This window comes from Acomys minous (genome assembly GCF_964271855.1).
Source record: "Acomys minous genome assembly, chromosome: 6".
Taxonomy (NCBI): Eukaryota; Metazoa; Chordata; class Mammalia; order Rodentia; family Muridae; genus Acomys; species Acomys minous.
Window position 1 is genome coordinate 54,029,104 of NC_140487.1, and position 27,087 is coordinate 54,056,190.

The 27,087-nt window shown below is 44.6% G+C and overlaps 1 protein-coding gene across 2 annotated transcripts in view; it reads right to left on the reverse strand.

Moving 5' to 3' along the window:
• WIPF3 (WAS/WASL interacting protein family member 3) overlaps window positions 1-27,087 on the reverse strand; it is an 88,314-nt gene that overhangs the window by 49,789 nt on the left and 11,438 nt on the right. For both annotated transcript variants that reach the window (XM_084786818.1, XM_084786817.1), the window contains exon 2: window positions 10,685-10,831. In XM_084786818.1, the coding sequence (XP_084642944.1) occupies window positions 10,685-10,774 (90 nt within the window). In that variant the 5' untranslated portion in view covers window positions 10,775-10,831. The remainder of the gene's footprint in view (window positions 1-10,684; window positions 10,832-27,087) is intronic.

Consider the following 27,087-nt stretch of genomic DNA (forward strand, 5'->3'; position numbering starts at 1 on the left):
TCATCATTGTTGTTGTTGCTGTTTTGTTGTAGAGAGGGCTTAGAGCCAGGCCATCTAGAGTTTCCACCCTGGTATGGCTATAATCGTAGAGAGACAGGTGGCCTTCCCTTCAGCTGGACTGTCCATCTGCTGCTGCTGCTGCTGTCCAACAACAAACCAAAGCCTTCTCCCAGTGGTCAAAGTATTTAAGTTGTGCTGCCGTTTCCCTGGAGTGGGTGAGACATTCCCCGATGAGAGAGATGAGGTCCTGCAGCAGAGATAAGCCCCAGCAATGGGAGTGTGGCTCTAATCTGCTGTCTCAGGTGCTCCCTGCTGTAGTGTGTGCTCAGGTCCACTCAACTCGGTGTGACCGAAAGGGAAGGCCACTCATCGATTCCACAGCCTGGCTGAGGGAGGTAGGGACCGCAGACAACTTCAAGTTATACTCTTGTTCCTTATTTTTGGATTCCTTTCAGAGTCCCCAAATTGGCGACTCTTAGTTGGAGGTTCCAACCTTGATGTTAACTTTTGCTGTCTGTCCTGACCACTTTGCATCAACGCTGGCCTTTGACTGGATTTGTTTCTAAAACAGTACTTACGGCTTTTTTTTTTTACAAGAAGACACTTGGCAAACGACTGCTGTCATCCTCTGATTGGATGCTCACTGGGAGCCTAGGAGTCACTCATTCATCTACAAGTTTCACTGCGTGTCTGGCAGTCTCCAAAGTGCTAAGAACACATGGTGGAAAACAAAACAAAACAAAACAGACCAGTTCTTCCCTTTTTGAAGTTTCTGTGCTAGAGGTAACGAACTCCCAGAACTGACCATTATTATTCCCATGAACAGAGGGGGGAAACTGAGGCTCAGAATTGTTATGTAATTCACCTGCCACATGGCTTGGAACCGGCACCAGTGATTCAGTTTTCAATGTGCCTAACTCTCAAACTCATGGTGTTTTGCTTTTGTACACAGCCGGCTGTTTCATTACAGGCTCCCTGCTGAAGCCCACAGCTTCCCACAATGCCTTCCAAACAGACAGCTAAAGGACACGAAAACACATTTTCACACCTTTGTGTTCCAATACTCCATGTGGGGCAAGTGGAGTCCTGCTGTAAGCGTCTTGAAACACAGTCAACTCCTCCTCCTCCTCTGGGAACGGATTGTATTAAAATGGTAATCCATTGGTGCCCTCTACAAAACAGGTGCACCGCACGCTCTCTGTGAGAGTTAGAATATCTCTGTGGAGAGCAAAAGGGCAGGGTCTGTTCTCTGAGAAAACCACAAATTAGAACAGGGAAGGTTGTTCTGGAGGGTTAGTGCTGGCTTTGAAATAATTTCCCAAGTGTTAATTGTTGCTGTTCCTAAGTGTGTTGTTTCTGATAGAATTGCATTTGCTTTACATAATATTCTAATTAATGAGTCTGGAGGTATTGGTGCTGTTCTTATACAACATGGCAGAGAACTTGCTCTCAGGGCAAAGGCAAGTGGAAGGTGGAAGGCAGTGGCTAGCCAGCTCACAGCAGCCTCGCCTGTCACCTCAGTGCCAACTCAGTAAATAAAGCTAGAAGCCAGGTATCTACTGGGTGTCTGGCATTGGCCTTGGCATAGCCATCTGTCTCTGAGACCCTCACTAGCTGCGGCAGGATCAGTGGCCCCAAGACCCTCTCTTATTCCTCACCCCACTCCTGCCAGTTAAGGAGGGTGCTCCAATGATAGGAGGAGCCAGCTTGGGAAGAGAATAAACTCCCAGAAGGCAAGAACACTATTTAAAAAGGACACTTCATAAGGAGGTTCTTTGATGCTCATCATCCTCTCTGAGGTAGGCTGGGTGTTGCCAGGAGTTAACCTGGCTCATTGTCAATGAATCTTTAAAGTAAATAAAAACATTTTTAAATGCCATATTCTGCATGTCTCTGGGGTTTTTTAAAGACATTGTCTTTCTATAGAGTCATATCTATCTGTTGCACCTAAGATGTATATTCTTGTCATAAAAGTAGACTAGCAATTGACATGACCATGATTTAATCTACTAACATTTAATTTGTATAACTTATTTCTCCTAAACAGCTTGATAGCACTTTCAAGGCATTGGAAGTGAACCTTGTATTATAATTGAGTTATATGGGTACAATAACTCATATTAGAGTAGAAATATGTATTTATATTTCTGCCATGACAGGGTAAGCAAGTCCTCAATAGTTCCTGCCTCACAAATATGTCTGTCAGATATATTGGGCCAGAAGGCTGAAGAAGATGCTCCAACGTTATAGAGAGTTTTGGGTGACTATTCTCATAGAAAACCATCTCTGTCATCTTTCATTTGGAAGCTACTAACTTGCACTCCTGGCATACTCATACAATCAAGTTTACTCCTTTTCAAGGCTCTAAGGGAGTTGAAAACCAGGTAGCTTAGTTTTAAAATGAAGCTTAATTGTTAAGGGGTTAAGATGCTTTTAGGTCTAGATAGTTGTTTAAGTTGATAGTGACAATATGTGATGGAGATTGAATTACATTCAGAAAATTAGATGCATCAAGATAGGAAAGATGTCTTCTTCAAGGCTGTCAAATACAAATAGCCAAAACACTAAGAATGTAACATTTATATAATTTCTGATTGTGTCACGGTTCTTCTTGCCATAAGTAACATATTGTATATATGTGTCATAATATAAATATATATGTACAAAAATAAAATTTAAAAAACATTTAAAAATAATAAAAATAAAATAAAAAGGACACTCCAAGAAGCCCAGAGGCAACACTGCTCAAACTTCTGGTCTGGGGAGAGGAAGGGAGCTAGGCTCACCACTGTGCTACCAATGCCTGCCTGATCTGGGAACAGGAAACCAGCTCTGTATTCTCCACTTACCTGTCTGAGTGAGCATGTGCTATGTTCTGGATTCAGGGATCTACACCGATCTGAGGCAGAGACCCAACAACTCTGTCAACCTGAGCTCAGTAGCTCACAGGATGGCCTAGTCACCTGTAGGTACTGAGCTTATCTGGCCTTTACTGCTCCTACTATGTGCCCATCAATGCTGATAGCCGAGACTCTGTGTGAGCTCCTCCCTAGGAGGCTGTGGGCTAAAGACCTAAAAGCCCTGTGACTCTGCTTTGGCTCCACCCCCACCCCGCCATGGCCCCGCTTCCTGCCTTGATCCCGCCTCCTGCCTTGGCCCCACCAATGGGATTCTTGGCTGCGATAAGTACTTTTATTTGGAGACTCGACTGCTACTTTTTTTTCTATTTAGAGGAAGAAGCTAGCACACCAGTAGAAAAACAATGGAGCCACAAAGAAAAGAGTACCTCCAGAAGCAGTTTGGGATACAGAAGGCAGTCTTGGATGCCATGTCCAGGGTCTGGGGAATGTGATCTATCAGTTTTCTAGCCTGCAGATTCCAAAGGGCAACAGAATTCTATAGCCTCGGTGCTTCCTGATCTCCTGCAAAGGGCAGCTGGCTTCACATTGGGGAGGGGGGCTGGCGCCATTCTACCGGGATGCACCCCTGGATAAGTTCTTACCCTCTCTGTGCTTCTTAAAACTAAGAATAATATCATCTGAGGCTAAAGAGATGGCCTACTAGTAAAGAGCCCTTGTTGCTTTTAAAGAGGATCTGGGCTCAATTCCCAGCACCCACTTGGGGCTAACAACACCAACCTGAATTCCAGGGCATCCAACACCCTCTTCTGGCCTCCTACATTGCTGTATACAGCGATGCATGCAGGCAAAAACACTCATACAAGTGAAAAAAAAATCTTTAGAAAAGAATGCAACCGGCTACGGCGGAGCTATCCTGAAGAACAGCCCAATGAGCATGTAGCAGAGTTTAGCATCACTCACAGCCTGTTGGCAGTGGTCCTAGAGCTGTTTGGCGTCTCGAGTGTGCAAGGCAGAATGTACCAGTACACACCCAGGAGCTGTAGAGGAATTCTCCTCTAACACTAAGTGGGTTTGTGACACTGGACCTGAGGTACCTCTCTGTGCCAGCTTCCTCACCTGGCCCCACCAGAGCTGGCCCTGCTGAATTCTAACAGTAACTGCAAGTCATCCATGTTGGTGGCTTGGCATAGCTCCCTGGCCTAGCAGCTCTTCAGGAGGGACCTGGCACTACTGTCACACAGTATCATCTTTATACAGTCCACTCGGCACACTGGCAAGCCATTGCTCACCCGTTTCTTTTTTAAAGGCATATTTCTTAGAACGGTGGGGCTGGGCATGCCGTTCAATCTCGCCAAGCACACTCAAGGTCCTGGGCTCCCTACAATACCGCAAGAAAATAAAAATCATCTCAGGTGGATATGTGAGAAAGTGGGGGATCATTCAAAAATAAGTCCTGTTCCCTGCCCTGAAAAATCCATCAGTGACAGTGACACTAAAGCCTGTCCGCAAGGTCTTCCTCTGCATGTTCATGAGCCAGCATGCTTTTATTTACACAACCAGGGTGCACTCTGCAGAGCTGTCATCTCATGTGCGGCCTTTCATTAAAGACTTTAGAGGGTCTCCAGTATGCCGCTGAGTGTTTGCACAGCTGTGACCCTGCCTCAGGCTTTCACACCTGGTCAGGCTGGGAGTCTCACTGACAGCTAACACACGAGTTTGGAAACACTTTTTTTTTCTTTTATGACAGCAGTTGGGACAAGGGATACGAGGCTGCAAAGGCTCTAGGATGTCAGCCAGGTGTCCCTTCTAGTCAGATGACAGGCCTGGGAGGGAGAAATGGCTGGCTTGTGGTTTTTCTAGGAATGACTACTGATGGTGGGATTTCCCAAAGGTGAAAGCTAGCACTTTGGGGTGTGAATAATGCTCCGGCATTATAACAGGCTATATCTAAGCGTCATCTTGGCATTGTGCACTTTTCCTTCCCTTCCTCTTAGCTGCTGCACTGGGTGGCTCCTGCTCAGGACGGGTCCATATGATGAAGGCCTGTTGGACTTGCTGGCTGGAGCACTGGCGCTGTGGGCTCCTGCCTGCCTCCTGGGCGTCATTACTGCAAAACCACGTTACCATGCAGGCTTCTCCTCTCTGTGCCTGCCACCCGCCCACCTCACAGCTGCAACAGAACAAACACATTTGAATGCCGTCCTGAATGGCCCTTTGCAAGCATGAGTGGCAGGTCCTGACACACCTCTCTGGTGCAGACAGGAAATCTGCTGAAAAAAAAAAAAAAAAGAAAAAAGAAAAAGAAAAAGAAAAAAGAAAAAAAGAAAAAAAAAACAGCTTGGTTTTTACAGACCTGTTGTTACTGTTCTCTATGCAAATCCACAAAGAAAGGACCACTAGAAGACAAAGGTGCCATTTTGTGGATTGGTAAAGCAAAAGAAAATGTCAGCTTAATACCACCAAATAGAATGGTGTGCCGCAAATGCATCCTCTGGGATCACTGGGACCCTTGGGGCTGTGTGTGTGTGTGTGTGTGTGTGTGTGTGTGTGTGTGTGTGTGTGTGTGTGTGTGCGCGCGTGCTCCAGTCTCCATCAGCAGTACCAATCAAAGCACGAGCGTGTCAAGAGAACACGCTCTTTATTTAAGAATCTGTATTTAAGAATCTGCAAGCCTTTCATGATCGCAAGTGCACTAGTGACCGCGCAGGCCACCCTTCCCGAGCACATGGGGTACGCAGCCCTGCCAAGCTTCCTTCCACCCAGTTCTCCCCACCCCCACTTCTTCCCCAACAACATCAAACGTAACGCTCCAAAGCATCTCACAGGACATCAGAGGACACTGCATTTTCTACACTGGTTTTCTTATTAGAAGCCCTCGCAGGCCAAAGGTGGCGGGGATATCTCCCCACATAAGTCAAAGCGGATCCCGTCCATGCAATGAATGGCCCATGGATCACGCAATCCTTAGTCCACAGGAGAAAAATGGTGCCACTGAGCTTCCAAAGGAAATGACGACTCGACAAACAGGAAGTCGCGAAGGGGGGCGGGGCTGGCAGAAGAGGGAGGGCCCACTGTAATTTCCCCCTCAGCAGGTGTTAATAAATACCGTCTTCAGAAGAGGTAGGCGATGTGGTAAAGCAATGACAGCCAAGCCAGCTCGTCCTTGATGTTTAAATAACAAGGTATGGCCAGCTCTGGGACAATTGTTTCCCTCTGAAGATGTTTTAGCTCCAATGGCAATAAAAGGAACGTCATGAAAACCCCTGGAGCTCTTTGGTGAACAAAGAAATGTGTACAACCCTGAGTGTTCCTAACTGGTCAGTGGCGGCTATAGTTTGCTCTGCGGAGTACCATAGTAGGCAGAGGAAATTCACAGGCCCTCCTGGCAGTCACTCTCTCACTACATCTAATCTACCTGGACACAAAGGGACAAAAGGATTTGAAAACAAAAGTTCAGTACAATTTTGCTGCTTAAACCCAAATCCACTGTGGGCTTAAAAACAAAACAAAACAGATATTTAAAAACACATCTTATAAACAAAGCAGCAATAATAACTTGCCTGTAGGTGACCCGACACACCCCACAGGCGATTTACATGGCTTAATTGGATTTTAAAGAGGGAGAAAAAAGAATAGAACCAAAACTATTGAGGGGTAGGAGTAGGGTCCAGAAAAAGGTGGGAGAACGAAGGGCAGAGCTGCCTGGCTGAGCAGCTGCTTATCCTAAGCGCCTGCAGCAGCACAGAGATGCGTGTGTCTGGAGTTGGCATGGAGGGTGGAGGGTGGTAATTGGTTATGAAAGGTGAGAGGGAGAAATCTTTGCAATCCAATCAAACTTCGGTGAGGCATCAGAAACTTCTAGGCCCATCTATGTACTTCCTTACAAATAATCCGGTCTTGAAAAAGAACTTTGTTAAATATGCTTATCAAGAACCCTGAACTGTGTTGGGAGGCAGAGACAGAGGCAGGGGAACCTTTGAGTTCAAGGCCGGCCTGGCCAACAGAGCTAGTTTCAGGACAGTTAGATAGAGAAACCATTTGAAAATAAAAAATAAAAAGAACCCTGAGCTCTAGATATCTGATTGTTCTGGTTCTGATCTAAAAATGTAATAATAAGAGTTAAATCAATTATTAAAACACAGGTCCATAAGTAAGAAGGGAATTTCTTTTGGTAAAATATTTTTCTTGGTTGGTATGTCAGCTCTATAGCAGAAACACAGCCAATGATGATAAACAAATGAATGGCCGTGCCTGTGCTCCGGTGAATTTTATTTATGGGCTAAAATTGGAATAGCCTGCCATTTTCATATATCAAGAATTGGTTTTTTCAATTCTTTACTCTAGGCATTTGTCTGGAAAGCACCTTGGTCCCTGGTTGGGTTTGGGCCACAGCCTCCATCTTGCTGAACTCTCTGTAGCACTTCCCATATTCCAAATGTGTGCAAGCGCTTGCTTGGGCACATTATTGGTGCATTGCTCTCTGTGTGACAGCAGGTAGCTCCTGATATAAGGTCACCCTAGAGGAGTGGACACTAACTTTGATCCATTTTTGAGGCACCATGTTCTGTGTAGTTAGAAGTAGTCTGTACATAAAAAGGGTTGTGTGGGGGTGTTGCCCACTGTTTACAATACGTGGGGCCAGAGGTACATTCCCAACAAAGAAAAAGAAGTAATCTCTCTTCTTAGGATTTGTTCCCCATCAACGTGTGTGCGTGTGTGTGTGTGTGTGTGTGTGTGTGTGTGTGTGTGTGTGTGTGTAGGTCAGAGAACAACTTTGAGGAGTCATTTCTCTCCTTCCAGCTTTCTGTGGGTTCTCAGGATCACATGGATGCTTGTCTAACAAACGCCGTCCCCCAACAACTCATTACTTGGTACCTGCAGCTTTCCTGGGTAATCTTCCTGAATCATTTGTACATTGAAAATTATATACAAATTGGAGTATGATTTTAAAGGATGATCTAGCATGCTGTTTTGTGCATTGGGAAACCATTTAATTTTTGACTCTCCTGTAATTAGAATTTAGGGCTTTTTTTTTCTTTTTTGGTTACCATTATAAGTAATCCACTTATTAATATATATGTATATATGTAGCTATATACTCTTTTTTTTCAGAATATCAGACACCTTTATTATTTTCACTATTTAATTTTTAATTGAAAATAGATTTTTTTCACACAATACATTCTGATTATGGTTTCCTCTGCTTCAACTTCTTCCAGACCCTTCCTACTTCCCCATCCTCCCAAATCTACACCCTTCCTCTCTCATTAGAATGCAAACAAGCATCTAAAAAATAACAGTAAGATTAAAAAAAAAAACAGACGACAAAACAAGCAAGAAAGGACACCAACAAAAAGAGCCAAAGAAAAGCACATGAAACATATACAGACAGTGAGACACACACATTTGCACACACAGAAAACCCATAAAAACAAAATCAGAAACCCTAATACACAAACACAAGATCTGTAAGGTTAAAAAGAACACCCAGACAAGGAATTGTGTGACAAAAGCCCTCACGCCAGAAATACCACTGAGTTGCTCTGTTGGCATCTATTGCCCGGCATGGGCCTGCCTTTAAGTGTGGTTTGTGTACCCAGCGAGACTTCATTGGAAAAAACTAATTCTTCCGTTGTGAGCTGTTATCAGTTGGAGATAGCTTATGGGTCAGGGGTGGCACTTGTGTCCACTTCTGCTCTCAGCACTGGGACCCCATCTGGCTTAGACCTGTGTGTGCTGCCACAGACTCTCTGAGTTCATACGTGTGTCAGTCCTGTTGTGTCTAGGGGCCTTCTTTAATTGGTGTGTTCTATCTCCACTGCCTCCCATCATTCATTTCTTTAAAAAAAAAAAAAAGATTGTCTGGAATGAAACCATCTCCTAGAGTACATCCACTTATAAAAGGGTTTGATAGGGATTACAAAACTGTCCCTTAGGAAATCATACTTCTGGTCCCACTAAGAGTTCCAAGACTTTAGCCAAGTTTGAAACCTCTTATAACCAAACCAGCCGACGAATCATGTTTTCTCAGCACAGGTGGATCGTTTCTTGTGAGAAATGATGAGAAAGGTAATTTTAGGCTTAGGAATAGTTATGTCGATTTTCCAGAACATCCCTAATTCAAATATTTGAAATCCAAAATGCTTCAAATCTGAAACTCTTTCACTGTATCTGCTTTCATGCTGATCTATAGGAGCTCTGTAAACACCAATGACATGAACTAATTTTGCCTTTAATTATGCACACTAAATACTTTCCCAGATTGCAGAAACTATTTTGAAAATACTAAAATTTATATAGTTATTTTCTGCTGCAAGTGACCTGTTCTTCCACAAGCCGACATTTAAAAAATGAGAAAGGTGATGCAAAAAGTTAGCCAAAGAATTTCCTAATGAAACAATAAGTTTTATATTATCTTATCAAAATTCCTTATGATCTTTTCTATTTATGGTGTAAGTTATACAACAGATTTCATTATGGGCAATAGGCATGTTGTCAGTGTTCTAAAAATAATAACCATAGATGTGGCTTTTGACTAACACTGTGCCATGATACAGTTTTTAAGTTACAATGTAACATTAAAAATTAGTTCTCATAAACTATTATTTTTTTACTAGTAAAAAGCATATTTCTGTGCATACCTTTGCATAATTTTTTGGTACCTTTAGGGTTAATTTTTTTAACCACTCTTAAAAAGGAAAACTACCTGACTATACAATGATGCACATGGGTTTATTGTTTCCTGTCTAGAACATTCTAGAAAGAACTGCTCACTATTTATGAAGCTTGGACATGTGTGTCACCAGTAGTGTTTGCAAAAGGTCATCTTCCCAGATCCACTAATTACTTTTGATGCATCTGTTTTTCTGGCTGTTGCATTTCTTCAGTGTCAGCACATCTAGGATCCATGAATAATTTCTCATTTGTTTTCTTTATTTACCAACTGTTCATCAGTTTGTAGTGATGGCCTTGACTTTAAGCACGTGGGGTCTAGGTCAGCAATGAAACTTCAATACTTATCCCTAGTCTATGTATGTAATTTTCCTCCACTAGGCCGTATCTGAGGACATTTTTATTGCCACATTTGAGGGCTGTTACTGGCATTGCATAGATAGAGACTGAGGACATTGTTAAATATCCTAAAAACAGTACAGTTGATCAACTCCCTACCCCAGCTAGTTGGTCCCAATGCCACTAGTGCTTTGGTTGGATCTCTGTTCCAGACTGAACAGTCACCCTCTGTGGCCTTCTTCTAACACAAATCACATGATTAAACTAAGGGAAGGTGGCCTGCATAGAAGCAGACTAGAGTCAGTGCTGCAGACACTGGAAACTTCTGTCCGTGAGTCCTATTTCCCTGTAGCTTTTCACCCAATGTGTACCTTGCTGGACATAGAACTGGGGGGCCGGGGAACCGTCATCACTTTCGACATGACACCCCCACATGCCACTTGACCTCTCAGTGTCTGAAGGGTCTGACTTCAGTACAAGCCTCTCATCAGAGTATCCAGTGAGAGAGAAAGTCACTCAGGGGGCCTGGGAAAGCCTGTGCCATGCAGTGGGAATTCAAGGGGAAAAAATGCAGACTAAAGTAAGGTGCAAATAGTGCGCATAGGAGTAGCAGAGAGAAACAGTTGGTACAGACTGCTTAGGAGTCAGACCCCAAAGAGGCCAGAGCCAACATCCCAAGGTGCACCTGTCACATGGGTACCTGTGGCAGCTGTACCCAAACATCAAATTCCTGCTCAAGGTCATTTAAAACCCCATACACAAAGGCCCGTGCTTCTACAGGAAAGCAGAGAGACAAAACAAACAGGCCTTACCGGTGGCCCTGGTGGGGGTGGTGGGGGAGGAGCCCCCAGAGGTGGAGGAGGTGGAGGCAGAGGAGGTGGTGGTGGTGGTGGCACCGGCATATGTCACAGTGTTGGCGTCTCTCGCTTACAAAAGGTCCCAAGAGAGTAGTGTCTGGTCTGCAAAAGAGAGAAAAGAGATTGTTTTTTGTTTGTTTGTTTGTTTAACATGGATGTCTTCTGCACACAGCTGACTCAGGTCTTATTGATGTGCGCATTTGTAGATGGCTCCATTCTTTCCCTACTTGCTTAGTTCATCTGATTGGTCAGTCATAGAGCCTTGACTGGGAGGAGACCCTGGGCTATGTGCTGGCAGTGAGAGAAGCAGATAGATTCTAATTTGGTGACAAAACTGATAGAATTTACTCTCGACTCCCCACAGAAAGCGAATATTTACACACACACACACACACACACACACACACACACACACATACACACACACACAGTGACTTTCTTATGACTGACTCTTTCATCATTACCAGTGAACCTGCAGTTCCATCATTTTCAATGTGTTCTGCGTAGACACCATCTTCATACACGGAACGACACTTGCCCTTTCCTTAACGTCACACACTCAGCCTCACAGGATGCCAACAAGGCTTACAAGGGTGTTCACATCTTCCTGTCAGTTACTCTTTTCCTTGTTCCTGCTCCCTTACTGTCATTTCCGCATAGCTCTCTCGGTGTGGTCTCCTGTGTATAGACTTTCTACCCGGTGTTTGTGACACCCAGAGCTTCTGGCGAGGTTCTGCAAATGGTTAATATTATACAATGTCTGATCTCCGGACACAAACGTTTCTCTGCAACCCTCCCCCCCAAATGTGCACATATATATGTGTGTATGCACATATTTACATCCCTACTATGACAGAGGCAAAAAAAAAAAAACAACTATGCAACTCAATAGTGCAACACTGCAATCACTTACTTCTCTCTTTACCTTATACATGGTGCAGATTATGACACAGCTTGTCACAGTTCCCACAGCAGGCCTTCACAAAGAGCAGGACTGCCTTTGTTTTTATAGATATATGCTGCAACCTGCATAGCTTCGGACTTGGTCTGGCTGGGGTGGCTGGGGTGATGAAATAAAGACAGACACATGTGCAGAAAAGCTGGGGTCAGGTGGGCTGTGTGCTCTGATGGAAATATACCACCAGCAGCTGGGAAACTCAGGACATTTATTATATGTAGATCATTGAATGAGGGGGCAGGTTTGTTTTTTTACAGCTGAGTGAGGAGGAGGCCAGTTAACTAATCTTGGCAGGGGGGCTCTATAAGGCAGCAGTCACAGGTGGCGGGCATCCAAGAAAACTATCAAGCTGTGGTTGAGAGTTTCCTGATACCCTGGTTTTTCCTGATACGCTGGTTTTAGCTAAACCATTCATATGTGATCCAGAGAAAGAATTTGCCATTCCACGAGGTCTGAGGCACTGGGGTCCTTGACATGACTGTGCTCATGTCAATAACACATATTCACTCAGGACCTCATCTGCTCCCACAGGGATACAAAAGAAGATTCTGAGAAATGAAGCTTCTGCCCCACTTGGTAACTGGCCAACCCAGGCCTGGCTCAAGGGCTCAAGCCCCACCTCTTTCCAATGTCACTTTTAGTCATTGTGGAAGAACATAATACAAACCTTGCCATTTGAACTACTTTGAGTATTTGCTAATTCTCTGCCGTTAAACAAACACACAGTGCTGTGCAAGCATGACTGCTACCCGTCCCCCACACATTACCATCATTCCAAACAGAATGCCACACTCACTGAGCAGTGTCCCCTCACAAAGCCCTAGGCCCTGGCAACCTACATGCTACATAGCACCTGGACACAGCTGGCATTCTGCAGGCTGAGGATTAACTGTACTAGTCACAGTCTAGCACCTGCAGTGGCACAGCGACAGATACAGCTGGCATTCTGCAGGCCGGGTGCTGTGTTCTACTTACAGTCTAGCACCTGCACTAGCACAGAGTTGGGCACAGTTGGCAGGCTGAGTGCTGTGTTCTATTCATGGTCTGGCACCTGCAATAATGCAGGGTCAGACACAGCTGGTGTTCTAGTCACAGTCTAGCACCTGCAACAGTGCAGGGTCAGACACAGCTGGTGTTCTAGTCACAGTCTAGCACCTGCAACAGTGCAGGGTCAGGCACAGCTGGTGTTCTAGTCACAGTCTAGCACCTGCAACAGTGCAGGGTCAGGCACAGCTGGTGTTCTAGTCACAGTCTAGCACCTGCAACAGTGCAGGGTCAGGCACAGCTGGTGTTCTAGTCACAGTCTAGCACCTGCAACAGTGCAGGGTCAGGCACAGCTGGTGTTCTAGTCACAGTCTAGCACCTGCAACAGTGCAGGGTCAGGCACAGCTGGTGTTCTAGTCACAGTCTAGCACCTGCAACAGTGCAGGGTCAGGCACAGCTGGTGTTCTAGTCACAGTCTAGCACCTGCAACAGTGCAGGGTCAGGCACAGCTGGTGTTCTAGTCACAGTCTAGCACCTGCAACAGTGCAGGGTCAGGCACAGCTGGTGTTCTAGTCACGGTCTGGCACCTGCAACAGTGCAGGGTCAGACACAGCTGGTGTTCTAGTCACGGTCTGGCACCTGCAACAGTGCAGGGTCAGGCACAGCTGGTGTTCTAGTCACGGTCTGGCACCTGCAACAGTGCAGGGTCAGACACAGCTGGTGTTCTAGTCACGGTCTGGCACCTGCAACAGTGCAGGGTCAGACACAGCTGGTGTTCTAGTCACAGTCTAGCACCTGCAACAGTGCAGGGTCAGGCACAGCTGGTGTTCTAGTCACAGTCTAGCACCTGCAACAGTGCAGGGTCAGGCACAGCTGGTGTTCTAGTCACAGTCTAGCACCTGCAACAGTGCAGGGTCAGACACAGCTGGTGTTCTAGTCACGGTCTAGCACCTGCAACAGTGCAGGGTCAGGCACAGCTGGTGTTCTAGTCACAGTCTAGCACCTGCAACAGTGCAGGGTCAGACACAGCTGGTGTTCTAGTCACAGTCTAGCACCTGCAATGGCTCAGAGTTGGGCACAGCTGGCATTCTGCAGGCCGGGTGCTGTGTTCAAGTATCAGTCTAGCACCTGCACTAGCACAGGGTCGGGCACAGTTGGCAGGCTGAGTGCTGTGTTCTATTCATGGTCTGGCACCTGCCGTAGCACAGGATCAGACACTCCGGCCATAGGATTAGATGGATTCTTTATATAATTTTTTTTTATTCAGTGGCAAATAATATTTTCAGTAAAAAAAAAAAACTATAGCAGTAAGAGTTGGCAGTAATATTAACAGAACAAGAGAATACAGCACAGCCTTGACACATAAGGGGTTCATCTTGGATACACAAGGGGATAAAAGCTTGCTTTCTGTGGCAAAACATTAGAAAAAAAGTTTTTTGAAAATAACTTAAAGCATAAAAACACTGTTTACCTAAGAGTCTTACTATTTACGTATAGAAAAATAATAAAGGTAATAGTTTTAGCAAAAACTGCAGCAGAACTATCTATGAAAACCCCAGCACACAGTTCAGCTTCATTTCCCAGCCTCCCTTGCAGTTAGGTAGAACCATGTGACTGAGATGTAGCCAATAGAAATAAAGCAGAAGTGACCTACAGAATTTCCGGATTGGCTCACACCTTCAAGCCAGGACTTCATGTCTCTTTCCATTCAGTGGCTGGAAGCCAAAGTCCTGTGTTGTTGGTACATGAAAGAGATGGGCTCCTAACCCACCTTCTGTAAGGTCGCCTGCCAACAACTTCTTAAGACTTTACATACATGAAGAAACAAGCCTCCTGGTGTTAGGATGTGAGGTTTTAGGGTTCATTTATTATTCCTTCCAGCACTAACTAGGGCATAATCAAACCAGCACTGTAGCTGTGTTCTATAAAGTCGTGGTTGGACACTGTATGTGACGGCTAAGTTCAAGTGACAGTGGGACGGGGCTAAGGGACTCCTAGATTACTTATGTCTACCAGGGCACTTCTGAGAGAAGTAACATTTGAACCCATAAACTTAGGACAGCCCTCCTTCCCTGTGGGGGTGGGCATCATGGCTTCCACCGAGGGCAGGGTAGAACAACAGAACTCACAACCAGCAGCACTGTAGCTGGAGTCTGAAGGAAATTTGCATCACACATATGTTCTTCCCAAAGGACACATGTGGCTTTCTTGAGTTTAAGACCACCCTACAGCACTTAAGAGCGAGGCGTTAAATAAACTGAGAGAAGGTGACATGTTTTGAGTGACAGAGAGGGAGCAAGCCTCAGCTGGGGACACCTGAGTAGGGTACCTCAGCTATCGTCACTGCCTTCCTGTTCAGGCATGGCCACAAAAGCACCCAGAGTACTCGTTCCAGAGCTGAGTTGGTGAATCTGCAAATGAGGAGGGTCGGCTTGACACAAGGGTACTGATTGGTCATCTATGGGCTCCACATGTTCTGTCTACCAATGTCTAACTCTCATCGGGTTATGTAAGCTCTGAGCTCCCCAGAGTGTACCCAGCGCAGTTGTAGGACACTGTAAGACATTGCTCCATCAGGTCTTCTCACCAATCACACGGCACATGTCAGGTCTTCCCACCAATCACACAGCACATGTCAGGTCTTCCCACCAATCCCACGGCACATGCCAACGTCACTGTGCAATAGCCCCATTCGATTTTGGCTCATGCGATTTCTAGCAACTTTCAGAAGACCACAGATGAGTTTTGAGCTCTGGTCTGGGGGGTGGGGTTTCACCTCCTCAGCTCAGCTGTGCCACATCTCTCATTAAACTAGCCAGTTTGCGCTACTTACATTGCTTTAGTTTGCAAAGATTTAAAAATGCTTTTCAGGCCAAGAGAGAGCAATGAGGGAACCACAAGGTGAGAATAATTCTTTGCTAGTCTATCCCTCTGTGCCCTTGTTATTCACCTGGCTTTGTCCCAAGGAACCGGGGAGCCTTGCTGAAATCACAGGGCACAATTTTCCTAAGTTTGGGATTAAAGGATATTTTTATGTGCAGTGCTTTATGGCTGTGGAGGCTTTTTCTTGACAGATCTAATCATTAAGCAATTTTCTAGAGAGGTACTTTTTTAGAGTCTGACAGTTAAGAATACCAAGCTCCAGGAAGTCACAGGCTGCACCAGTGAGCTTTTTGATGCTTCCTGCTCCCCCACCCACTAAACATTTTATTTTGTTCTGAAATTTATTCAAAATGCAAGACATTTAAAAAGCAAGATATCCAAAGGCTTTTATACTTTCTCCCAACTCATGTAATCATAAAAGTATCATTTACACACACACACACACACACACACACACACACACACACACACGCACACACACACACACATGTTAGCTATTTAACATGAGGGAGAGTGGAAGGGAACAGATTGCTATATGCTTCATAGAGATCCAGATACCAGGCAGTGCTGGCTTGAGACTCACACGAACCTGGGTTCCCAGTCTGTTTGGCTTCATACCCAGCTACAGTTTATCGGGAAAAATGAGTGCTCTAGGGCGTCATCCTTAGCTTAAACTGAGTCCACAGGACAGACTATCACACAAGTCCCAGGACACAGCAGGTGTGCTTTGTGTCACTGCCATGAATAACTAGAGTAACTATCACAAAAGAAGTTGGGTAAATGCTCCAGTGGAAGTTGGAACCGTGGGGAAAGCAACACCACTCAGTCTGGAATGGGGGCATAATAAATAAACCTTTGGTAGGAATTACTAAGTTACCCAAAGGCACACAGGTGGCTCTGACATCTGTCCTTGTTAGCAGGAGTGGCATGAAAACAGAATGAGACAAAAGTGTCTACTTGTGTAGGAGAGAGGGCAGAGGGCTAGGAACATCAGGAGTTTGTGTGGTGCTCAACTATTTGGCCAATTGTCTCTTACCTTGGGTGAGGTGGGTGTTTGTCCTGTGGCCATCCACTATCTTTAAACGCATTCTCTATCACATACAAGTAATTGCACATAGCGTGAGGCAGCCAGAAGCCAGGACCCCTTTTCCAGCGCCCCTTGTAAGCTGAGAGAGGACTAATGGGGTGAGACCTGGGTGTGGCGTGGAAGCTTGGTACTACACAGGAATGCAAGGCCAGTATTGGCCAGAATTTTCTCTCCTCTCCCCAGAAGAAAAACCACATATCCAGGTTTTAAAAATTCAATCTTGAAACGTGGGTAAGGATGGTTTTTTTTTTTTCAGTATCTGCAAGGGTTGTTTCTAGGAACTCCTGTGGACACCAAATTCTCAGACAGTTGAGTCCTTATGTTTATTAAGTGGCATGTGTGGTTTATTCACACATGACTTACATATAGCCTTGAGGAGTTCTAGGTATTCCCTAGATACCCATAACCCCTAAAACAATGTAAATTCTGTGCAAACAGCTGCTGCACTGCATTGTCCAAGGAATAATAGCAATGGGAGGAAAGGGTACAGATGGACAGACAGGTATGGGTGTGTAGGGATGTGTGTGTGCATGTGTGTGTGTATGCATGTGTGTGTGCATGTGTGTGTGTGTGTGTGCATGTGTGTGCGTGCGCACATACACTCAGCATAGATGCACTATTTCTAAGTGTTCTCAGTCTGTGGTTGGTTTAATCAGCAAGTACAGAGTTCATGGATGTGCAGGGCTGTTGGTCTGTAACTCTAAAAGCATCTGAATGTCCCCTTGGGCCAGCAAGCCTGGGTGTCACACAGCTCTCACAACCTGTAATAGTGCAAGCTCTTTCCGGAGAGCTCTGGCTGCTTGGAGTGTGGATCCCTAGCTGACACAGGTGACACACTATCCCTTTACTGCTCCTGGGTCCCCTTCTTTCTTTGCATGGCCAGCCATCTGTGTCCATTCAGGAGGAGAATGTGAGAGTAAGGTTTTCCCACGTCCCCAATTGTTTCAATACTTCTTTGAGTTTTTTCAATTTGTTGGCTCATGAAACCAGATGTGTTTCTTCTGAACTTGTGGTGTGTGTGTGTGTGTGTGTGTGTGTGTGTGTGTGTGTACCCCAGGGGGGTAATCCACACTTATACTTGGTTTCAAAGGGCCTGTCACACCTAAGGACCAGTCACTTAAGCATATTTATCACAAGAGCATGCAGCCAGGACAGCATAACTTCTGCCTTTGGGCAAACACAATGAGAGTTAAGGATCCTCAAAATACATGTGGAAAGTTCACACACCTCTAAATACAAAATAACAGAGGAGTTCTATGATTTAAAGCTGCTTTGCAGGTGGCCTACAAGCACTCCCGGTTGCCATCTGTTGTCTAGCTGTTTGTCTGAGCAGCTCCTCAGTGCCCCAGGACCTCTTGCTCAGCTCACTCTCCCCTAAGACTGTCTTCCTAGTGGCCCCTTGCACATTCTCCACAATAAAAGGTGGCTAGGAATATTTGCCTTTTGGAGCGGTAACTTTGAGGAAGGAAGGGTACATTGACCTGAGTAAGAAGAGGACAGGGTAGCAGAAAATAAAACAGTATAGGCTTAAATCCTCGACCAAGAAAATGTAGACAGACAGACACATACAACATTTCAGCCATAAAGAACAAAGTCATATGATTCACAGAAGCAATGGACGAAGGTAATCATATTGCATGGATTAAGCCAACCTCAGGGGGAAAAAAAGGATATCATGTTTTTCTCATTTGTGTCTCCTGGATTTCATATAGCTACATAAAATCATGCATGTACATATGACGTGACATTAGGAGTAAAACTGTGTAGGAGGACCGCGGGGACTAATGGGAGAGGGAGGTGTGAGGAAGTGGGGGTAGAGAGAATTAGGAGGAATACGCTTAACATACAACATAGACTCCTCTTCCGAACACTTACAGAAGCCCTGAGCTGTACTGTGGAGTGCAGCAGGGAACCCTGCCACTGCTTGCCGCTGCCTCCTTTCCTGAGCGGCTCACATAGCCACGCTTAGGTTGCTCTGTGGAACTCACACGGAACCCTGAAGGGGCTGCCGTCCTGGCCCAGATCCCAGCATTCTCAGTGCTAAGCTGGTCTTTGTCACCTGTGCTTTTATACTGTCTACAACAGCTGCCACCACCTCTGCAGGGACTCTGGCCAGTGTGGGGAGCACTGCTCTGGCAGGCCTTGCTTGTTCTTCTCCCCTGTCCCCGCCTACGCCTTGCTGAAAACCCTTAGATTACATTGCCAAAGCTAGCCACCAAGGTCTGTCCCCTCATTTGGTCACTTCAGCCTCCTGAGGGCTGACTACCAAGGTCCAGTCACCAAAGTATTGAAGTCCAGCAAACAAAAGCCCCCTTTGGTTCACATGATTAACATGCCCAATTAAAATCAACCGCCTCATCCTAACACGGGATTTCCCCCTTTTACCGTTATAAACCGCCATTTTCCTATGAGCCATGTGTCTCCTCTCTACCCAGAGGCAAGTCCTTTGTCCTCCAGGAAAAATACTTGTTTCCTCTTTGTTCTCTTTCCCGTTTCCTTCATCCTCTATCTCCATTCTTTCTCCCTTTGTCCTTCTGGGGAAAATAAATCTCCTTTGTGCGGATAACTTGGTCTTGGGGGGCCTGAGCCAACCCTCCTCCTTTCAACCTGAACCTTATATTTTTTGCAGTTGCTTGAAATCAACTCATGTTTTTAGATAATATGCTTATTTTTTTGCGGGAATTTTAAATTTTGACTGTAAATGGTAAGGTAAGAGCACTTACCATAAGTGGAAATAGTAAGAATATATACAATTGTTATCAAACTGATGATATCTATCCACCTGCCCTTGAAATTCATCTCAAATTTCTCAGGGGACCCTAAGCCAAATCCTTGGAGGTAGAGGCCTAGGGCTGTGGTCACTTACTTTCAGAGAAGATGAACATAGGGTCTTGTTTTTAACAAGCTCTCCTCCCCATTTCCTCTGATGCCCTGGTCCCATAACAGTGCTGCCTTGGGGACTACAACACTGATGCTCTAAGGACCACAACACTGCTGCCCTGGGGACCACAACACTGCTGCCCTGGGGAACCACAACACTGCTGCCCTGGGGAACCACAACACTGCTGCCCTGGGGAACCACAACACTGCTGCCCTGGGGAACCACAACACTGCTGCCCTGGGGAACCACAACACTGATGCCCTGGGGAACCACAACACTGATGCCCTGGGGAACCACAACACTGTTGCCCTGGGGAACCACAACACTGCTGTCCTGGGAACCACAACACTGCTGCCCTGGGGACCATACTCTGAAAGACTCTGGTGGTATAGCTTGTGAGGAAGACGGTGTCTCTGCCTGACACAGGATCAGCATCTTTGGCAGAAGTTTCCCAGTAAGGGGTGAACATGGTGGCTAAGGCCTGTGCCTAGGATGTTGAGCACTGGCTCACAGCCACAAACTGTGTCCTTTCTGAGAAAACTGCATTTTGCACCGATTCACTGAATTTCAGTGAACCCATGCAAACGGCAGGCTGTACTTAAAAGTTGGAAATGACTAAGGCAGGGTAAGGATGCTTGTCCCATTTCAAAGAGGCCCTGGGAAGGACTGCAGCACCCAAGAAACAGCAGCCCAGGACCAGTTCCGGAGCTCTGTCCTGCTCAGATGTTTTAGTCAGTGATCAGCTGAACTCTCATAGCCTCATCTCTTTGGATTCGAAAGTGATACATTGCCTAACCACAGTCAGTATAAAACTCAGCGTCACACCCGCACTGAACTCACGCATCAGTTTCCTTTTATTAGACTCTTGCTGAAATGCAAATTGGTTACCAGCTCATTCATTGAATTCCTTATAAAGTTTGAACAGCACTTGGTGAAGGGAAAATTGGAGATATTGATAATATTCACCATGACTCAAACCCATAATAACCACTGGGGTGTGTGTGTGTGTGTGTGTGTGTGTGTGTGTGTGTGTGTGTGTGTGTGTGTATGTGTGTGTGTGTGTTTCCTGAAGGCAAGGGGAGAAAGGCTGGTTTCCTGTCTTTTATGTTATCTACCTTTGGGTTGATTAAAAGAGGAACTGGGCTAATTAAAAATACATTAATCACACATTTGTAAGGAAGCATCACTTTATGCAACAGTTCTGCTTCTGAAACATGCACCTCTACTTCTGAAAAACAGAGTCCGCCTTACCCATTAACATTATCAGATCATCATTCATTATAATATAATGAGTCACTTTATAAAGCCACTGGTCACCTCTTTAATTTATGATGCTAGATTTCACTAGGAGGGTGTTTGGAACTTCTTAACAGCTAGGTGGCACCTCTTTGCTGGGGAACTATGAAATGCAGTCCTTTGAGGTAGAGTCACATGGACTAGACTAGGTGTCAAAGGGCACCACAGAGGGCAGATCCTTTCCTCTGAGTCTCATCTGTATGTCATTTCATTTTTAAGATTATTTCGTTTTTACTTCTGTGTCTGTGTTTCTGTGTGTGTCATGGTATATGCATGTGAGTGCAGGTGCCAGCAGAGACCAGAGGTGTCAGATTCCATTGGAACTGGAGTTATAGGTGGCTAGAGCTGTCCCACATGGGTCCTCTCGAGAATAATAAGTGCTCTTAGCTACTGAGCCATCTTTCCTGGGGTGTCCTTTTATTATACATAAGACCAATCTTGGTATTTGTGATAACTGAGGAAAAATAATACAGTCTTGGATTGTAGAACCACACATTTTAGACTTTTTTTTTTTTGATATATTGGTCCAAAGAGGTCAAGGACACCATAAGAAAACCTACAAAATCAACTGACCTGGACCCACAGGAACTTACAGAAACTGAACCACCACCAGAGAGCATCCATGGGACAGTTAGTTCTAACTTCCTCCCCATATGTAACAGATGCACAGCCTGGTCCTCATGTGGAACCTCTAACAGCAGGAGCAGGGACAGCTTCTGACTCTGTTGCCTGCTTTTGGATCTCTTCCCCCTAACTGGACAGCCTCATCCATCCTCAATAGCAGAAGATGGGCCCAGTCCTATTTGATATGCCAATGCGGGTTGACACCCACGGGAAGTCTCCCCTTCTCTGAGAAGAAAGGGAAAGGAGCACAGGGGGAAGAGAGGGGATGTGACAGGGAGGGACTTGGAGAAGAGGAGGGAGGGGACTTCCTATCAGGATGCAAAGTAAATAAATAAATTAACTGATGATAAAAAAAATACAGCTTTGGAGATATTATGCATGTCACAGAATTCCAGAAAAATATCGTAAGACCCAAGAGTATATACCCAGCTAAACTATCATTGCAGTAAAAAGGCAAGTGTGAAATGTTTTTAAATATGCCAGATTTGAGTTCCTAAATTTTTACTGATGATAGTTCATAGGAAAAGCTTGGTTCTACAGTTAATACAGTATCACTGCCATTTATTTGGGCCTACTTTCTCTTTCCAGCTTCCATTTACCTATCAGTTTTCCATATATGTATTGCATGCCTTCTCTTGTATGCGGGATCTTGTGTGTGTATGTGTGTGTGTGTGTGTGTGTGTGTGTGTGTGTGTGTGTGTGTGGTGAGAGGAGACACAGGATCATGACAGGGAGGGAAAGATCTGAAAGGTGAGGAGAGGAGTGAAGAGAGGGGAGATTGTACTTCTGACTTGAAAACAGCAGGGAGGCCCATTTGGAGGAAGTAGGAGACTAGCAAGAGGGGGTGGGGAGGGAACAGTGAGGGGGTGCATGGGAACAAAGTGATTCTCACATTTAAAAAGTAGTAAAAAGAAAGGAATGCAACTATTATCCAAAACAGCAGCGCAGAGGGATGCAGCCAGCAAGGGTTACCAGGGGAAAGGACCACAAAGTGGGGAAAACTCGCATACTGGTTATTTAGATGCCCCACAGAGAGTCAAAAATCCTTGAAGCGAATCAACCACATATCTTCAAGAATAAAAGTGTATTAAATATATATAAATATAAACACTAGAAAATTCCAGGGATGTGACCCTATCAGCTAAAACTGGATGGCTAGAAAAGAAGATTTCCAAAGAAATGAGGCAGGGTCAGTATTTGGTATTGATTATGGAAGGAGCAATGTGTATTAGAAAAACATAAGCACAGCTATAACTCAGAGGCAACTATGACTATAGAGGCATTTGGAAAAACACAAAATAGTCTACTTTCAGGTAGATTATGGAAACTAAACAAGTGTATCTGTCCGTCAACGTGTGAGCATAAGCTAAACTTACAAGCAACCGAGGATGCTTTTAGATTGGACTGAAATCCACCTAAAAAGTGCTCACCGCATCAGAAGAAGTTGAAATCAGTCCAAAAATATAAATAAAACAAAGGAGGATTCTTTACAATGGTAAAAAATATAACATACAAAAAAATGAGTTAGTGATAGAAATATCAACTGCCAAATCGCAGTAACCAGAGCAATAAAGCAAAATTGCAGGCAGTCTGTGGTAGATCATGTTTATAACTCCAGCACTAAGGAAGTGGATGCAGGAAGACTACATGTTTGAGGCTAGCCTGAGCTACACAGTGAGTCTTTCAAGCAAGCAAGCAAGCAAGCAAGCAAACAAGCAAGCAAACAAACTAACAAAACTATTCTAAGAAACCCAAGGAAGAACGGACAGAATTGGGGTTTTCATTGCAGAACTGTCTGCCCATTGAACCTATCAGACAGCACTTTAAGCAGAATGCCAAGGCTGGGGAGACGGCTAAGTACTGAAACGCCTGCCACAAAGGCATGGGGACCCCACTCCAGACCCTCAGGGCCTGCATAAAAGCTGGACTAACATCACTAGCCTCACTGCTGGCTGGGAGTGGAGGATACAGGTGATCTCTGGAGCTCACTGCAGCTAGGTGAACTGAACTGATGAACTCTGGGTTCAGCAAGAGACCCTATCTCAAAATACAAGGTAGAGAGAGAATGAAGAAGACACCTGAAGTTGACCTCTGACCTCCATGTGTGCTCACACCTGTGCACACACCCACATGAACAATACATATACCAGGTTACAAAAAGACCTAAATAAATGGAAGTAAAAAAAAAAAAAAAGACTGTATTTCCTGAGCATAAAAGATCCAGTCTTTAAGCTGTCCTTAAGTTGAGTACAGAAGCACTGCACATTAGCTGCAACTGTGCAAAGGAAAATCACCTTTCCCAGAAGGCAGTAGATTAGAGACGCTCCGTAGACATGCAGAGAACACCTTCAAACGCCAACATAGAAAACACTGGGCCACTAAGTAAAGAATTAAAGGACCTTGAGAAATAAGGCTGTGACAGATGGAACATTGCCAAAGCACAGGCCAGAGCACGTCACCGCTATCAACGCCACTGCCGAAGGACAGAAAGGACGCCCCCAAGGAGGACTGTAATGACAACAGCTCTGCTAAAGGGAGTAGAGAGAAAGGAACTAGCTTCCAGTTGTGGATTTAAAGCAGATATTTAGAAATTAGGAAAATGATAAATGTTATAAAAATGCCCAAAGTTACTCTAAAAATCAGAAACAAACCAAAAAAAAAAAAAAGGGGGGGGATCTTCCAAAAGATCAGTGAATACCAATAATAATAAAAATAAAAATAAAAATAAAAATAAAAATAAAAAAATCAGAAGGAAATGAACTAGTGACAGCCATAAAGATGCTGAAAGTTTCTGCTCTAATCTGAAAACACAGATTAAAGTGGACAGCTGTCGATTAAAATATGAAGTAGTAAAGTGGCCCAGAGAAGAGAAGATGGAACAAACGTCAAAGGCCTATTGTCAGTAAGCAGCAAGGCCCTAGCATGGACTCCACCCAGCTGTTAGGGAAAGAAGTTAACTACTGGCAGCCAACAGACCCAAAGCCGAGACAGACAGACCCCAAACCCCGGAGCACTAACCTATCTCATTTATGAGCGAGGTCTGAGGAACATAATTAAGCAGAATTCTACAATGTTTAACATAACACCCACAAAACAAGTCCTGTTCAAAGGCGAGGGCAATTCAGCTGCGTGTGGTGGTACACCCTTTAATCCCAGCAGAGGCAGGTAGATCTCTGCTAGCTGGAGCCTATCCTGGTCTACAGAGTGAGTGCCAGGACAGCCAGAGCTACATAGCGAGACTATCTTGAAAAACAAACAAACAAACAAACAAACAAACAAAAAAACAAAGGTAAGGGCATTTCAAGGCAAAACCCACCTACTGATCTAACTTCTCATAGTAGGAACGCTGAAGAAGAAAACCAGCGGCAGCAATATGGGCCCTGGGGGTGAAGGTGCTCGCTGCGCAAGCCTGACAACTTGAGTTCGAGCCCCGGAACCCATGTAAAGGTAGAATGAGAGGACCAACAACCCTACAACGTTGATGTCTGACCTCCGCATGAGCTCTGGTCCACGTGTACTCACACGCATATCATACTCCCCCACACACAATGATAATAAGTAGAATTATTTCCATAACGGTCTCCTGATTATAACAGCATGGAAAACGTCACAGTAAATGAGGACTCAGTAGATTCCATTTAAAGTCAGGAACAAGTCGGGAGTGAATACACTGTGACCACCTGATGTCGTCATTCTAGAGGTGGCAGACAATTAAATTGTAAGGGAAATAAAGCATATATTTTTATACTAGTTGGGAAGGCGGCTCACTTGCCGCCCCCTCAGGAATAGGGCAGTGCACATAGAAAACCTAAGGGAACAGATAGGAAGGTGACTGAATCATAAGAAAAAATTGTAAAGGTGACTCTTCAGAACCAGCAAGCATAATCTCATCATGACCTCTGTGTGCAGGAAACAGCTGCTGGAGAATACTGCTTGCAAGTCAGCCTGAAAGTACGGAACGGAATATGCAGAGATGAAATCGACAGGTAAGACACAGCTGAGAAACAGAGAAGATGCAGAAAAAAACAGCACACACTTTTTTTTTTCAGCAGAAAAGACGAAACACCAGACAAATGTCAACTCGGCCCCATACTGTGCTGTAAACTTCAGTGGCCATGGTGGAAACACCAACTTGATTGCTTTTCACAACTGGGCAGGAGACTCTGGAGTTCACATGCAAAACCCAAGCCCTTGGATAATAAGATGATAAAGGCCACACCACTGAGAAGAACAGGCAGTTGCTTGGGTAATGAGTCTGAGAGCCCCAAACATTTATTTTTAGAAGCTTTGGCTGTAATTTTTACAAAAAGACACTGCATGTGGGAGGAGGGAAAAAGAAGATACGTTATTCGGGAAAACTTGTTGGGAAAACCGGGGAGCAAACTAGACACACAGGTGTTGACGTAAGCATCCCATGCCTTAAAATAAAACCCAGGGTTCTAAAATGTTAATTTCTATAAAATGAAACTATTATTATATGAAAAATAGAAAAGGTTATAAACCCCTTCAAGACAAGGTGTGGAGGAGACTGCTCAGTCGGTGAGAGCTCTAGCAAATAATGAAGAAATAAGGACTCAAATTTGAAATCTCAGTTCCCACATAAAGCAACGGGTCATGACTGTGACATCTTGGCATTGGAGGCGGGAACAGGAAGAGAATTCTGGGACTGCACTGGCCAGCTTGTGCTTTAGGGTCACTGAAAGCCCCTACTTCAAGGGAATACGATTTAGAGCAATAGAGAAAGACACCCGATGATGTCACCCTCTCGTCCCTGCATACACACACACATGCACCGGTACACTCATATGCATGAGTCATGCATGCATAAATATATCTCGCACACATATATAATGCACTTGTGCATGTACATGCACACCCCGCGCCCTATACACACAGCACACACTCTTAAACTTTCAAGACCAGAAAGTCCTTTTTTAAAAGCTGTAAGAGAAAATGTTTCTGCAGTTATTAAGTACATAACTACATACAATGCTATATCAAAGACATATATCACTATAGATTGGAGAAAAATCATTCTGAAACAAGCAAACTACAAATTATGGGGGAAACATATCAAATTATAAATTACAGTAAAATGGCTTTTTTATTTTCCATGCAAAGATTCTTATAAATTCATAATAAAGATCAATAATGTAATAAAAATATACAAGGGGCCTAAACAGTTCATAGCTTTAAAAAAGTATAAATGATAGTAAAAACACATTCAAAGATGCTCAGTATTTATTATTCATGAGAAAATGTGAGTCAAACTTACACAGTTTACCACTATGTGCCCATCAGACCAGCCAAGCTCAAAAGCTGGATAAACACTCACAAGAGACTGTGGGGTGGGGGGTCACTCACTATCATGCCCTGGACAGAGCAGGAGTCACTCTTGTGTGCTGGAGAGAGTATGGGGTCTCCCCCGCCTCTCTCTCATTGGACAGAGTGTGAACCCAAATACATCAAACTTTTACATGGGCTTTCCAATTTCAGAACTTTATCTTTGTGATACACCTATACTTATGAGAAACAGTATCTTTTTTTTTTTAACAGCAAAAGACCAGAAATAAAGCATAGCCCTGTTATCAACAGGGAACTGGATGCTAAGTTAATTCATACTCTATAGTGGTTAACTCGATGGC